Genomic DNA, 15956 nt, shown 5'->3' on the forward strand with positions numbered 1-15956 from the left:
AATGCTCTTAAACGTCTTGAAATGCCTCCAAAATCCCCTTAAACCCCCTCGGAACCCATGTAACGCACCTGAGAAGCTCCGAACCCCACGAAAACTCCTCCGTAACGCCTCTGAATCCCACCGAAGAGGCTCTGAAACGTCCTGAAATACCTCCAAAATCGCCCTTAAACCCCCTCGGATCCCATGTAACGCACCTGAGAGGCCCCAAACCTTCCGAAAACTCCTCCGTAACGCTTTCGTAACGCCTCTAAATTACGCCCAAAATGGTCTGAAACATTCTGAAACGCCTCCAAAATCCCCCTTATACCCCCTCGGACCCAATGTAACGCACCTGAGGGGCTTAAAACCCCCCGAAAATTCATCCGTAACGCTTTCGAAACGCCTCTTTATCCCGCAGAAAATGCTCTGAAACATCCTGAAATGCCTTCAAAATCCCCCTTAAACTCCCTCGGACCCCATGTAACGCACCTGAGAGGCCCCAAAGCCCCCAAAAGTCCTCCGTAACGCTTTCGTAACGCCTCTTAATCACGTCGAAAATGGTCTGAAACATTCTGAAATGCCTCCAAAATCTCCCTTAAACCCCCTCAGACCCCATGTAACGCACCTGAGAGGCTTCGAACCCCACGAAAACTCCTCGTAACACTTAAGTAACGCCTCTGCATCCTGCCAAAAATGCTCAGAAATGTCTTTAAATGCCTCCAAAATCCCCCTTAAACCCCCTCGGACCCCATGTAACGCACCTGAGAAGCTGTGAACACCCCAAAACTCCTCCGTAACCCTTACGTAACACCTCTGAATCACACCGAAAATGATCTGAAACATCCTGAAATGCCTCAAAAAATCCTCCTAAACCAAAACCCCTAAAAACGCCTCCGTAATGCCTCTGAAACCAGCCTAAAATGCGCTGAGACTTCCTGAAATGACTTCGAAACCCCCTTAAGACCCACTCGGACCCCAGTAACGCACATGAGACCTTCGGAAACACCCAAAAACGAACCCGTAACTTTCCTTTGCTCTCTTCTATAAACACCTCTTGGCCGCCGTTGCAATAGTTCCCGTCATTATGAAATATTCTTATGCACAATATAGGCTCTGAGTAGCTCTCCCTCTTTTTATGCAGGGCATAAAAAAGGTTTTTTTTTATTTTTTTTTTTAACTGTATTAACGAGATTTTTAGCCCTAGGCTAGTTCATCTCGGGACCCACGCTTTACTTCCCTTCCGAAGGAAGAACTCACTATTTTGTGAGTTTTTCGGGAGTGGGATTCGATCCCAGGTCCTCGGCGTGATAGTCAAGTGTTCTAACCATCACACCAGGTCCGCTCCACCATTAAAAAGGTGCATAAAAATAACATGCATAAAAAGAGGTTTTAGTGTAATCATAGACGAGTTTTTTGAAAAAATATTTAAATATGTCAATGAACAGATTCTTCAACAATTTCTGCAGGAGCTACCGAGAGATTCTTCGAAAAAAATCCTGAAACATCACCGGCAAAATTTCTGAAAGAATCCCAGGAGAAAGGTTTAAATAAATCCCAATTAATCTCTGGTGGAACTTCTGGAGAAATCTCTAGAGAAACTTCCACAAGAATCTCTTACGGATTTTCATGAGAAATTCTTAAATTAATACTGAGAGAAACCCTGAATGTATTGAGTAGTACATGAAGAAATCAATCAGGGTAAATTCCAACAATAATTTCTGAAAGAGTATCTGGAAAAATATGAAATTCTAAAGAAAAACCCTAGAGGAATCTCTGAAATAATTTCCGAATCTCTGTATAAAAATGCACTCATTGATGAAATCTTTGAAAGGTCTTCAATACTCCCGAATAATACTCCATTTAGGCTCAATATTGACGTAATTTACAAGGGTGCGTACCAGTATAGGGGGCACCTCAATTTGGAAACCTTGAGTAAGCAGCTCTGATTTTACCATAACTGCACTGATTGTGACACCACCGACGCAACTCATGTCCTTTTTCTACACTTTTCACGGAAAAGTTATAATTTTGCGAAAAATGATTCTGGTCCACAGTGCTCGCATTCCTGCCGAATTTCGCACAAAAGCCTGACGACAAAACACAAGTCTTTAAGTTTTTACTGCTCCATAACGCCGTGCCACACCGTCTTGATTTATGCAATCGGCTCCGGATTTAATTACCTTCTCATAATAATTATACGAGCCACCCCGTCATCCCCGAAAATGGCTCGCAATTTTGGCAAATTACCTGTTTTATTGTTCTGCCTTCTATTGTTCTACCATTCCAGCACACAAACGCCATGATCCGGTCGGCCCCGATAGTGCTGAATACGGCGGCAGCTACTGCGGTTGGATCCGGACAGGGGAAGCGGCCAACGACAGAGGTAGCCGATGGAGGTGAAGCTCCGGCAAGCCTCGAAGAACTAGTTCCTGTATCGCGGCCGGAGGATTCGGCATCCAACAACGGTCGAGAAGACTTGAGAGTGACGTGCCACAGCGAGGAATCCGGTGGTTATCCCAATGGATTGAGGGAAGTGCTGCTCCTGGGGGTGTACATAACCCTGTTGGTGTTCCTGATGATACTGCTGACGCTGATCAGCTTCATCCAACCGAAGCCAAAGCCGACCGGGTTGGATAAGGAGAGCTCGTCGTGCTCGGATACAAGTTCGATAGCGTCCGATAAGCAAGTATTGGTGAAGAATGACGTGATGGCTGGGGATACGACGTCCTTGGCGGGAACGGAAATTCTGCACGTTTAATTGGTGAGAGGGGGTGATTTGACTACTAACAGTAGGTAAATAGATTAAGGAATGCTCAAAGTCAATAGTTTATAGGTTAGCTTTTGTAATGGATATTAGTATTACTATTGGTAAGATGCAACCTGCAGTTCGTCAGCCACAAACTCAAACGTGTTTTTGTAACAGAAATATTACGAATAGCTTTGAGTGTGAAAATTCAATAAGAATTATTGTGCTTAAGTCATACAATATGATCAATACTTTGAACACCAAATTCTTTGTGAAGAAAATCCATGAAATAATCAATGAAAACAGAAGAGTTTCTATATGGTCATAGATTGAATGTAAATAATTATAATGAAGTCTATTAATCTTCTCCAGTTAACTATCATTCAAAAGTTTTAAAAATCAACTTTTGAATACTTCCGTGGATTTTAAAAAAATCTTAGTGGGTCTTCATACAGATGCCAATATCTGCTTCTTGACCTCCAAAAAATAGTGAAAAAGTAAGAATTTCCACAACAACATTATCGAGCAGTGTTTCTTTAATAGCTTAAACGGTTTAAAGTACAAAGAGAATGAATCAAAGTTGCCACAAAAATAGCAAATCGAATGTGTTCACACCGAACAAGCACGTTTTACTAAAACTAATAATAAATAATTCCTAAAAGCAAAACTCTCAAATCATTCATTCGCACTTGAACGAAAGTGTAAACATTGATAATTGTACGGAGATAGGCTAAACACAGCTCACAGCCGGGTTTTCAGATTCTTCTTTTTTTTTTTTCTCCACCAAATCGTCAATTAGAATAAAATCACCAAATTATGATAAAATTATGCGTCTCATGCATCCACAACGAACGAAACGAAAAGGAGCTGGTAGGAGACCCGATGACGACCCGAAAGATGCGCGCGATAGTTATGGAAGACGAAGAACGAATGAAATTATTATTGCCAAGCAGATAGGGGAAGAGTATGGGTGGTGGAAGGGAGGTAGAAGTGGTGGTCGCTGGTCTAGACTTTCAGGAAAAGCAAGTGAAGGAGCTTATTCTGTGAGTCAGTTTGATGGAATTTCAGAATTTCTTAATTTCTAAATTTCTAAATTTCTAAATTTCTAAATTTCTAAATTTCTAAATTTCTAAATTTTCTAAATTTTCTGAATTTTTAAAATTTTCTAATTTTTTTGAATTTTAAAATTTTTCTAATGTTTTTAAATTTTCAATTTTTTTCATTTTTTTCAGTTTTCTAATTTTTTTAAAATTTTTAAAATGTTCTAAGTTTTCTAAATTTTCTAAATTTTCTAAATTTTCTAAATTTTCTAAATTTTCTAAATTTTCTACATTTTCTAAATTTTCTAAATTTTCTAAATTTTCTAAATTTTCTAAATTTTCTAAATTTTCTAAATTTTCTAAATTTTCTAAATTTTCTAAATTTTCTAAATTTTCTAAATTTTCTAAATTTTCTAAATTTTCTAAATTTTCTAAATTTTCTAAATTTTCTAAATTTTCTAAATTTTCTAAATTTTCTAAATTTTCTAAATTTTCCAAATTTTCTAAATTTTCTAAATTTTCTAAATTTTCTAAATTTTCTAAATTTTCTAAATTTTCTAAATTTTCTAAATTTTCTAAATTTTCTAAATTTTCTAAATTTTCTAAATTTTCTAAATTTTCTAAATTTTCTAAATTTTCTAAATTTTCTAAATTTTCTAAATTTTCTAAATTTTCTAAATTTTCTAAATTTTCTAAATTTTCTAAATTTTCTAAATTTTCTAAATTTTCTACATTTTCTAAATTTTCTAAAATTTTTAAATTTTCTAAATTTTCTAAATTTTTTAAATTTTTTAAATTTTCTAAATTTTTTAAATTTTCTAAATTTTCTAAATTTTCTAAATATTCTATATTTTCTTAATTTTCTAAATTTTTTAAATTTTTTAAATTTTCTAAATTTTCTAAATTTTCTAAATTTTCTAAATTTTCTAAATTTTCTAAATTTTCTAAATTTTCTAAATTTTCTAAATTTTCTAAATTTTCAAAAATTTCTAAATTTTCTAAATTTTCTAATTTTTTAAAATTTTCTAAATTTTCTAAATTTTTTAAATTTTCTAAATTTTCTAAATTTTCTAAATTTTCTAAATTTTCTAAATTTTCTAAATTTTCTAAATTTTCTAAATTTTCTAAATTTTCTAAATTTTCCAAATTTTCTAATTTTTCTAATTTTTTTAAATTTTCTAAATTTTCTAAATTTTCTAAATTTTCTAAATTTTCTAAATTTTCTGCATTTCCAAAATTTTCAAAATTTTCAAAATTTTCAGAATTTTCTAAATTTTCGGAATTTTCTGAATTTCCTAAATTTTCTAAATTTTCTGAATCTTCTGAATTTTCTGAATTTTCTGAATTTTCTGAATTTTCTGAATTTTCTGAATTTGCTGAACTTTCTACATTTACTGTATTTTGGGCATTTTTTTATTATCGTATAAATTGGGCCAAATATATGAACAAAAAAAATTTAGGGAAATTCAGGGTCGCCTATTTTCTCGGAAAACTCAGGTGGAAATTCTTTGTTTTCCCCTGACACTACTTACTAAAATCATAACTCAAGAACGAAGCATCATAGAAACAAAGTTTTTTTGGGAAATGAAAGCAAATTTTCTCAGAAATAAAAAAAAATTTTAACTGGAAAAAGTTTTCCACAAAATTTTCCACAGTTGAGAAAATTCGTAAAGAAAAGCCGGAAAAACAATGCTTGAACACGTGGAAAATTTTCAAAAAAATATTTTTAAGAAGGTTATTTCATCGCTGAAATTTTTGGAATGCACTTTATTTTCGTTTTGGAGCTATGGCCAATTTTGTTAAAAATTGTCCAAATGTGTCAATTAAGCCTTTTCTTTGAAAAAGCATAACTCAAATCGAAGCATCGTAGAAACAAAGTTTTTCAATGAAAAAGAAAGCATATTTTTTTTTCAATTTACTAAATTTCCTGATTTTTTTTAATTTTCTGAATTTTTTGGATTTTCTGAATTTTCTGAATATTCTGAATTTTCTAAATTTTCTAATATTTCTGATTTTTTTTAATGTTTTGAATTTTCTAAATTTCCTAAATTTTCTTAATTTTCTGAATTTCCTAAAATTTCTAAATTTTCTGAATTTTCTAAATTTTCTGAATTTTCTGAATTTTCTGCATTTTCTGAATTTTATGAATTTTCTAAATTTTCTGAATTTTCTGAATTTTCTGAATTTTCTGAATTTTCTAAATTTTCTGAATTTTCTGAATTTTCTGAATTTTCTAAATTTTCTAAATTTTCTAAATTTTCTGAATTTTCTGAATTTTCTGAATTTTCTGAAATTTCTGAATTTTCTGAATATAGGGGAACGAACGCATTTTCGGCAGTTTTGTTCTCTTCGTCATGGGGTTTTTTTTTAAACGTGTTGAACTCAAATTTGGCATCATATCATTCTCAAATAAGCTAAGTTATATGCCCAAATTTCAGGCAATTCTGCCTACAAAAAAAACCCATGACAAAGAGAACAAACCTACCGATAATACCCTTCGTCACCCTATATTCTGAATTTTCTAAATTCTCTAATATTTCTGATGTGTTTGAATTTTCAGAATTTGCTAAATTTTCTGAATTTTCCAATTTTTCTGAATTTTTTGAATTCTCTGAATTTTCTAAATTCTGAAGTTACTGATTTTTTTAAATTTTCTAATTTTACTAAATTTACTGAATTTTCTGAATTTTCTAAATTTTCAGAATTTTCTGATTTTTTTTGGATTTTCTGATTTTTTTAATTATCAGATTTTTTTTAAATTTCCAATTTTTTTGTATTTTCTGAATTTTCTGAATTTTCTGAATGTTCTGAATGTTCTGAATGTTCTGAATGTTCTGAATGTTCTGAATGTTCTGAATTTTCTGATTGTTCTGAATGTTCTGATTGTTCTGAATGTTCTGAATGTTCTGAATGTTCTGAATGTTCTGAATGTTCTGAATGTTCTTAATGTTCTTAATGTTCTGAATGTTCTGAATGTTCTGAATGTTCTGAATGTTCTGAATGTTCTGAATGTTCTGAATGTTCTGAATGTTCTGAATGTTCTGAATGTTCTGAATGTTCTGAATGTTCTGAATGTTCTGAATGTTCTGAATGTTCTGAATGTTCTGAATGTTCTGAATGTTCTGAATGTTCTGAATGTTCTGAATGTTCTGAATGTTCTGAATGTTCTGAATGTTCTGATTTTCTGAATTTCTGATTTTCTGATTTTCTGAATTTCTGAATTTCAAAGTTTATGCTTTAATTCCTGGAATTTCAAAATTTTCGTAATCTTGATTCGAGCTCTAGCTCAAAAACCATCTCACAGAATACAACCCATCCAACGAATGGGTCCCACTTGATTGCTGACAACAACCGGATAACAACCGAAAGCATAACAGAATAAAAACAACAAGGAAATTCAAACATAGGCCCGCGTAAGTAAAAAGGGAACACAGAAATCAGTACTTCTAAAAAAAAAAAATAAACCAACTCCAATCCAGCAGTAGTGCCGAGTCCCGAGCAACGTCGAGAACGAAACTCCCGGCGCAAAGAAGCACAACGATCAAATCAGATAATAATTGAATAAAATTGTAATAAATTATGTAAATTATCGAATCTTGATTAGTTCTGTCCTCGCCACCACACCGTTTCGTCGGTCGCTCACTTGTTCACTTCCAGTCCAGTAGTCTCGAAGACTTCAGCAGCGTGGAGCACCCACCGCCTTAGTTAATCGTCGAAGGTTTTGTTTCAGAAGAGAACCAGCTCAATTGGTTGGGCCTTCTTGGCGGTTGTCGAGCGCGACACGGACGACGACGACGACGACGATGGATGGTGATGACCTTGAAGGAAGTCCAGCAAGCAAGCCAGTCCACTACTGACAGTACCACCGCCGGTCCTGTCCTGCGTGATCTGGTCTTCGGCTGGCTGGCTGGTTAGCCGATCAAGTTCATAAATCAAACGAAATTTGACAACCGTTCGCCGTTCGTTCGGGAGTTGTTTTTATAATCGGTTGGTCGTTTTTTTTATTTCAGGGATATATGTTGCGGTTATACTGCTGCAACTGAATTAGTTTTTGGAAGCCTTATTATTTTGCTAATTTTATGGGAATAATCATGGAACTAGGAATCCTTTTTGGGAAGTCCGAGCTGCGAACTCCGAACGGTTAAGATCGTTTGGAAATTAAGTTTTACGAATGTATTACTTCAACAGCGTCTCTATATGAACTAACAAGTGTTAAAAGAAATTTTGGGAAAACGATTACAACAGTTTTCCTCTGAGTTTTCAACAGTTTTCCATGAGCAGCGCTCATGTAATTATCCCAATAATATCTCAATCACTCCTTAAGATTATCAAGGTAATTCCTCTGAAGTTCATTCCTTAATTTTAACATTCATGAATTAGTCCTTAAATATGAATTGTTTCATGGTGGCTTGTTAGTCTCGGTAAAAATAAAGTACTGTAATATAATTTCGTCCAACGTTTCGGTCCGTATGGGACCTTCTTCAGGGACTCAATAGTTACAATGCTATTCAGAAAAACCTGTAACATTCGTTTGGTATACATTTTACTGCTTAACCCCATCCAAACCAAACTTTCGAGGTTAAAGAAGCGGTTAAGGTGATACGGGACACCATCTTATTTTCGGTATCTTCCGTCTCTTTCATCATCATTATCCTCGAAATTTTGACGAAGCAAATCTCCAGTTAAAGTGGACTGATCAAACTGAAAACTTAATCGATTGTTTATCACATATAAGCATACAAGCGATCAAAATTTCAACCCATTTCTTGTAGTAGAACTCGAGATTTGCATCGTCAAAGTTTGAGGGCAATGATTGATGATTCTGATGACGCGCCGTCAAGCCTTAAGATGCACAAACACTTGCAAGGCATCCCGCTTTCCAACTACCGCGATGTGGCGCCCAGGATTCTCACTTACGTCTGGCGGTAAAATTAGACTAGGCTGGTTCGTCTACGGTCACCGTAGTACGGTGCCGGGGAAGCAGTAGCCTTGAATCTCACCTCTCTTTTGACGAAACACTTCACGAGGAGGTGAAAGACTTCTTTGCTATCGAAGGAGTTCGACAGCGATTTCGATGAAGAAGGAAGATGATCGGACGCCAACCTTACTGGAAGCAACAACTCACCAGGTGGGAAATCACTTCGAAAAGGGACTAATTTAGAAGAAAGACCATGTAGGGTTTCTGAACAGCAATTCCATGGTAGTGACTCGGGTCTGAAAGAGAATTTGTACGGCAAGTACGTGTGTACGAAGCAAAATGATATGCACACAAGGCTACAACATCAGAAATGGAAGCAGCGGGTCCAAGAAGAGTGTGGCACTTGCCGATCCGAGCGGCGATGATCCCCAAGAAACTGGGGAAAATCTGCATTATCAGAGAAGCAACAGCTTCAACTCTCTTCCCTTCTTGCGATTCTCATCCCCGTTTCCGACTAAATGAGGTTGCAGTCGGCTCGGATATCCAGGAAATGTTTCTATGGCGCAATAACCTATGAAATGGCGAACATCAACGCGAGCTGTATCCGGAAGCGGTGAAAGTGATTATCAAATTCCACTGCCTAGATGATAGTCTAGCTGGTTTCAGCACGGTGGAAGAAGCAGCAAATGTGACACACAACGAACGTGATACGTTCACAGCAACGTAGGGTTCAAGCGGCACAACTGGCGGTCCAATAGCAATACAGTTTTGAAACGAGGTGATGAAGTTCTACTAACAGAGGGAAATCAACTGAAGCCCGTGTGACGACGGCAAAAATGGAGTCCTTCCACGGTCCGATGTGCGCATCCCATGATTTGGACGAATTCAAGAACAGCCTTGTCCTGGATCATGGCTGACCCCAGAAACTACCAGCAGTTCGTATCCTTTAGAGTAGGCGAGCTTCTGGAGCACACCATGGCAAGCGATTGGAGATGGGTGCCATCGAAGTCTAAGTCCAGCAGATGATGCTTCTAAATGGGGAAGTGTCCCGTACTTTGATCCCAACAGTAAGTGGTTCAAAGGTAGCAAGTTCCAACGTCTATCGGAGCATCGTCCCAAAGAGACGGTGGCCGCTATTTCAGAAGAGTTACGTGCGGTGATCGAATTCGACCGGTTTTCCTCCTGGAACCGGCTACTATAAGCAACAGCCTTTGCTTACATACTCAGAACCAAACCGGGCAAGAGACCATCGGGAAACAGAGCTCCTTCTACCGGCTTATGCCGATTCTGGACGGGAACGGCTTGTTTCGTGAGCCCCGGATTGAGGCTGCAGGAGACATCTGTTACAGCGTATGTCGTCATCCTATTACCGTTCCGGGAAAGCACCTGGTCACGGGGCTTCTGGTTTGCCGTTACCTTCAGCAATATCGCCACAGCAATGCGGAAACCGTTGTAAATGAGATCCATCAGATGTACAACATCCCAACAATCGGTATTCACCACTACTGGAAGTAGTGGAACCGGTACTCCTGATTACCGGAGTCCTGACCTGGGAGCAGAGACAGTGAAACGTGCTTGAGGAATAGCAATGCTTACTACTGATGGAGATCGAGCTGGAGCAGAAGCGGGATTTTGAGCAGGAGAAGCTGCAGCTGGAGAAAGAAGCGTGGCGAGTGTGGTGTGAGTTGCCGAATGCGCAGGCTGGCTAAAAACGAGTCGGCGGTTGCTGTTGACTGGGCGAATCGTCTATCGCTAGTCGCTAGCCGCTTCATCCCCACGTCTGGACATCGAACAGTACATCCACGTCAGCAGACACCAACGTATCCGTTACAATACCCCCTATCTCTTTTAGTGTAATCTGCCCTCAAACCAGTGTACCGGTTTCAACGTTGCCCACCAACTTCACTAATGTCCACCAAAGAATTATCTCCATGCCGTGCCTTACCAGGATGCCATCTGTAACAAACACCATTCAGCAGTCAGTGTGACCAACTACACGTACTTCACCCAATCGCTGCCACCTACTATCAGTACGATAGGACTACTTGGAAGCTTTCCACTGCAAGCAACACACGTAAGTCAGCACAACCAATAGACATCCAAGCTACGGAAATCAAATGTCAGGAAGAGGAACTGAAATCGGCAGAACTAGGCAAGTTGTGTTATCTTCCATTGAGAGTGGTGCAGAACCCCAAGAAACCAAGCAAGATCCGCATCGTGTGGGATGCGGCAGCTTTGGTGAACGGTATCCTTTTGAAAGGGTCGTACCTTGTTGTACCGTAGCGGAATTCCACCGATCATGCCAGCCAAAAGGTGGGTTGATCAGCGAAAACCGCGAAAACTGATAGGCTCCACTGACTGGGAGCAACTTACCTATGCGTGTGGCTTCGACGAAGGTCTGCAAGAGAAAGAGGCCGAGTACTGTGCCACCACACTGTCGTGCCTATCAACTGTCATGCTTCGGAAGCCGAAGCGTATTCGTGCATGATGTCTGGAGCAACATTTGAAAAGGGCCCAAGAGGTCTTGTGTCTTTTTTCGAAAACGCTCCGTAGGGCATAACAGCAGCCCACGCAAATGAACACCGTTATCCGAAAGATCGATGTTTGCTCTATCTGATAACGGTCTTAGTTTTTGTGAATAAGCTGATGGGGGCTCAGGAGCGACGTGTGAAGTCATTGTTTACCAATGCTTGTATGCCCTTTTCAAATGTTGCTCCAGAAATGCGTTTGAAAACTACTCAAACCACTATTTCAGCCTTTTGTAATTTCAGCCTTTCGTGATTCAGCCTATTGTTTTTTCAGCCTTTCGTAATTTAGCCTTTTGTACGTAACCCGTGCGGTTTTTTGCCTCGAGAGTTTTTCTTAGTATGGGATTGGAACTCGCGAAAACTTTTTGATTGTGAGTGAACGTGAGAAACACAACAAGCAATTATGACTGTTGGACGAACTCCTCGCTACGCGACAAGCTCGCGATCTATGCTGTTGAGGGTATGCGTTGTGATTTCTAAGTCTTATTTTTTCTCCTCAGAAAATCACCGAAATCGTTTCCTCATTTTCTCGCGAGGGAGTTTCTGTTAAGCCTGGCGGAGACTATCAAACGTCGCCATTATCTCAACGATTGCTTCGACAGATTTAACGACGAGGACGAAGCCTGTCATGTGGCACAAGAAGTAACAGTATAGTAAGGAATGGTTTCATCATTCGGAATTGGTTGTCCAACTTTTCCAAAGTTATGCGATGGGTCGGGACAAAATAAGAGAGTTCTCGGGAAGGTGTGGGCCCCCAAGCCTGACATCATCTACGCGGCGGCTTCCGAACTACCGACAATCACACCTCCGTTGCGTTATGAGTCAGCAGTAAGAATAACTTTCTCATTTTCTTGTCCGCGGCCGCGTAATAATCCATCAGGACATATACATACATAACCAAAGCAGGTTGGAACGACATCGTAGGAGAAGAAATACAGGAGCGATGAAGACGATGGACCGAAGTTTTCGAGGATTATATGAATATGAGCATTCCCTGAGCATATTTTCCCAGTGCGCTTTCAACGAAAATTACGAATCTACAGCTCCACATTTTGGTCGACGCCAGTAAGGCGGCATATGCCTGCGTCGCCTACTTTCAAGCGAACATTCGAGGACAGTTACAGACTGCGCAGCTTGGCGCGAAATCAATGGTGTGGACATTGATATCGTTTTCGATACCTAGATTGGAACTTCAGGCGGCGATCATCGGCTTCATGCAGACTGTTGAAAACACTATGCGCGAGTCACAGCTTTCCAAACAAGCGGAGGTTCATGTGGACCGACTCCAAAACAGTTCTCGCATGGATCAATTCTGACCACCGTCGATACCGCCAGTTCGTGGTCTGTAAAATAGGAGAAATTCCATCGAAGTCGAATGCTCAGAAGTGGATGCGCATCCCCACGAAGCAAAATGTCGCCGACGAAGCTGGTTCGCGGGGCCGCAATTCTTGAAGGAAGCGCAGGAATTTTGACCAATAAAACCTTTAAGCTCGGACACTCTTGAAGAGCAGAAGCCGAGTCTGGTGTTACATGTGTGATCGTAAAACTTCTTAGATTACAGTCGCTTACCCATATTTAAGATGCTATGACGCACAATTGCCTACATATATCTATCGTCTGGTTGGAAATTTCCGTTGAAACCGATTAGGACTATCTCCGAATCGAAGTCACTTGTTGAACAAAGCCCAGAACTGCCTCTGGCGCCTGACTCAAGAAAACGCATTTCCAAAAGAAATGAAACTGTTGAAGAAGGTTGTCGAAGGGAATCGATCGGTGAAGCTGGAGAAAACGAGTGACATCGAAAAATTGCAACCGTTTCTGGACGACCACCATGGCGTGATCCGGATGGATTCTCGGCTCAGATCTGCTAGATTTGTTGCTCATCTGTTGACATGCCTTTTGCTGGATTGGTATCACAGGACCTATCTTCGCGGAAACAACGAAACAATCGTCAACGGAGTTAAGCAGCATTCCGTTCATTCGAACGCAGGTTCAGAAAGTAGTGAAGTCCTGTATGCACTCTAAAGTGAAGAAAGCGAAACCATGCGCCCCGCGAATGGTAAGGTTGAGCCCTTTCGTTCGACCTTTTTCGTATGTTGGATTGGACTATTTAATGTGGCAGTCCATTTTGAGATCTCACACTCGCTGTCTACAAACTCCAAGAAACAAGATGGCAATTCGATGGTTTTTGGTTCTACGAGGCTCTCCGCTAGACATCGATAGTAATAACGGGACGAACTCCGTAGGCGCCAGCCGCGAGCTCCAAGCACAGGTGAAGCAGAGACCGAGAAGCTTTTAGCGCTGTTCACGACCGCTACCACTAAGTGGATATTTAATCCACCCTGCGCCTCTAATATGGACGGATGGTGGGAGCGACAGTACGCTCTGTAAAGGTTGCTTTCGCTGGACTTTCGATTACCAGAAATCCCGATGACGGAGCATTGCTGACACTGATGACCGAACTTGAAGGAGTAGTCAGTACACGCCCGCTCACTAGCCTGCTCACGTTTATGCCATTGGAGAATGATTCTCAGGAAACCTTAACTCCAATGGATTAACCTTCCAGCGATCGCGCTGTTGTATTTTGTACAACATGTTGAAAAATCAGTATTAGCGTGGTGCATACGGTGGTGGCCAACACGCAAGTTACGGAAGGTTAAGGAGTATTTGCTGATCATCGCCTTCCGCCTGAAGTGGATTGAACAATTCAGGGATTTGTAATCGTCGTAGATAAATCTACTAGAAATGGATGGCTTCGTGGATGAGTACTGTCGGTAGGGAATGGATGTGACGGGCGAGTCAGACAAGCCTACGTCAGGACCTCTACGAGAGTTCTACGGTGACCCGCTTCGGAGGTTGCAGTATTAGAGATCCAGAGCGGACGTGATCAAACGGGCTTGGGTAACGGGGGACTGCCGGAGTCCTCTAACCAGTATTACGGGTCGGGGGATATTAGTAGCACTGCTCACCTAAGCAGATGAACTTTGAACAAGTCTAATGATTTGACAATCAGCTTGTCAAAGCACAGTGACAGCTTGCTCAACAAGTCACCATTTTGCAAATCATTCTAACTCAAACTATTATTCGCATTATTCGAAGAAGGAGCTTGATTGACCGCCCGTGGAGGCTTCGCTAAACCAGCTACACTCACACAAGGAATCAATGAAATATCTGCTGGGGACTAAGCAGGCATCTTCAGTGTTAGAACGTTGATGATCTATTTTTAGGCGACAACGGCGCCTGCCACGTCAGGTTGCATGTCAATATGAGGAAAGGGAAGGAATTGATGATTACAATCGTTTGTATCCACAGCAGACCGAATATACCTCTACGTCTGCAAAAATTCATGCGGATGTCGAAGTATTGGTGGAATATAATTGGCACAGGATTCACACATTGGTGCGTGGATGCCAGGTGTAAGGTGAAAGATTACTGTGTTTATTACTCTGAAGATAATGCGGCACAGTTCGCTTGATTGCATAACTCGTAGGCGTTATCTGATAGATTGACACTGTGCTGTGAAGGTTGGAAGCAGGGCTGGCATGCTCCTCTGTGTGAGTGCAAGTGTGCGTGGTTTTGATATGAAAATGAGCTGCACTGTGCACATTTTCAGTGCGCAATACCATCCCTGGTTGGAAAGAAGAGAAATGGCTTTTTCAACCCGTTTCTATTCTAGCGGTGGCTATGAGCATGTGAATATACATGGGCCAGGGATTGAACCCAGGACCTTTTGCATTCGAATCAGTAGCCACTAGATCACCTAGCTCGTCCAATTATTCGCATTAGTCGAAGAAGGGAGAGAAATACTAAAAGTTGTAAAAGTTCGTAGTTAATTATTAGTTGCTATCGAGATCAAGCTGACTGGTTAGTTGAATATTTATTAATCAGATCAGATTTGTAGGTTGCATCCCTAAAAAAAATTAACATTATTGAGATCTTACAGATTTTGAGCTCATTCTAATCACAAAAAAAGTGCTGAAAAAAAAACAAGGAGCGAAACAACCCAATAGGCTGAAAATTTCTGCATAAAGTAAATCAAAATTTTAGTAGACGTCATATCCATTAAGATCAGTCAGTTTCAAATCGCTAGTTTCACAGCTTCGCTGCCCATAAGCGATCAACCATAATTTGCCATTTCCCAGTGCAATTTTCCAATCAATATGTCCGGACTACCGGACCTTCAATTTCTCTTAATTCCGAAAATCAACAACAAATTCGAGACCCAACCAGCCAAAACAGCAAACGGTTGATCAACACCGTGCGTCGTTCTGCTTACAATTTACAGCTGTCCTGTCCTGCTGAAGCTCACACCCAGGCGAATGCAAGCCAATACAAAATTAACAAAATTACCCTCCTCCCAGAACACGAGAACGGAAAGCAGGAGAGGCCGGAGACTCCAGATTGCTTCCAATTACGCAATCAAAAAATTGGGAATTTCGGGGAGGTGTGTAGGATGGATCGGTTGATGAACGGGCTATCCACATTTATTCCCAGGTGGAGCGATGAGTCCTTCTAACGCCTTTTTGTGATATGATCATGAACAGGCTAATACTAGAGATTTTTTTTCCAGAGTCAATCAGATTAGTTAGAAAAAATAGCTAATGACTGACTGTCTGTCTGTATGTACGTGTGTATGTGTATGCGCATGTGACTCAAAGAGTGTAAAAAAGGCAACTTAACTAATGGAATTGTTTCTAATGCAAATCCATACAATTTCTTCATAAGATTTCCCAAGAACGGTTAAT

The 15956-nt window shown here is 39.7% G+C and overlaps 1 protein-coding gene across 1 annotated transcript; it reads left to right on the forward strand.

Annotated features, from left to right (window-relative positions):
* Window positions 1-1898: 1898 nt before the first annotated feature.
* LOC134284660 (uncharacterized) lies at window positions 1899-3807 on the forward strand. Its single transcript, XM_062843689.1, has one exon. It carries the CDS (start codon window positions 2279-2281, stop codon window positions 2735-2737), a length of 459 nt encoding a protein of 152 aa, XP_062699673.1. The 5' UTR covers window positions 1899-2278; the 3' UTR covers window positions 2738-3807.
* Window positions 3808-15956: the final 12149 nt, after the last annotated feature.

Source organism: Aedes albopictus, unplaced genomic scaffold (assembly GCF_035046485.1).
Source record: "Aedes albopictus strain Foshan unplaced genomic scaffold, AalbF5 HiC_scaffold_459, whole genome shotgun sequence".
Classification (NCBI taxonomy): domain Eukaryota; kingdom Metazoa; phylum Arthropoda; class Insecta; order Diptera; family Culicidae; genus Aedes; species Aedes albopictus.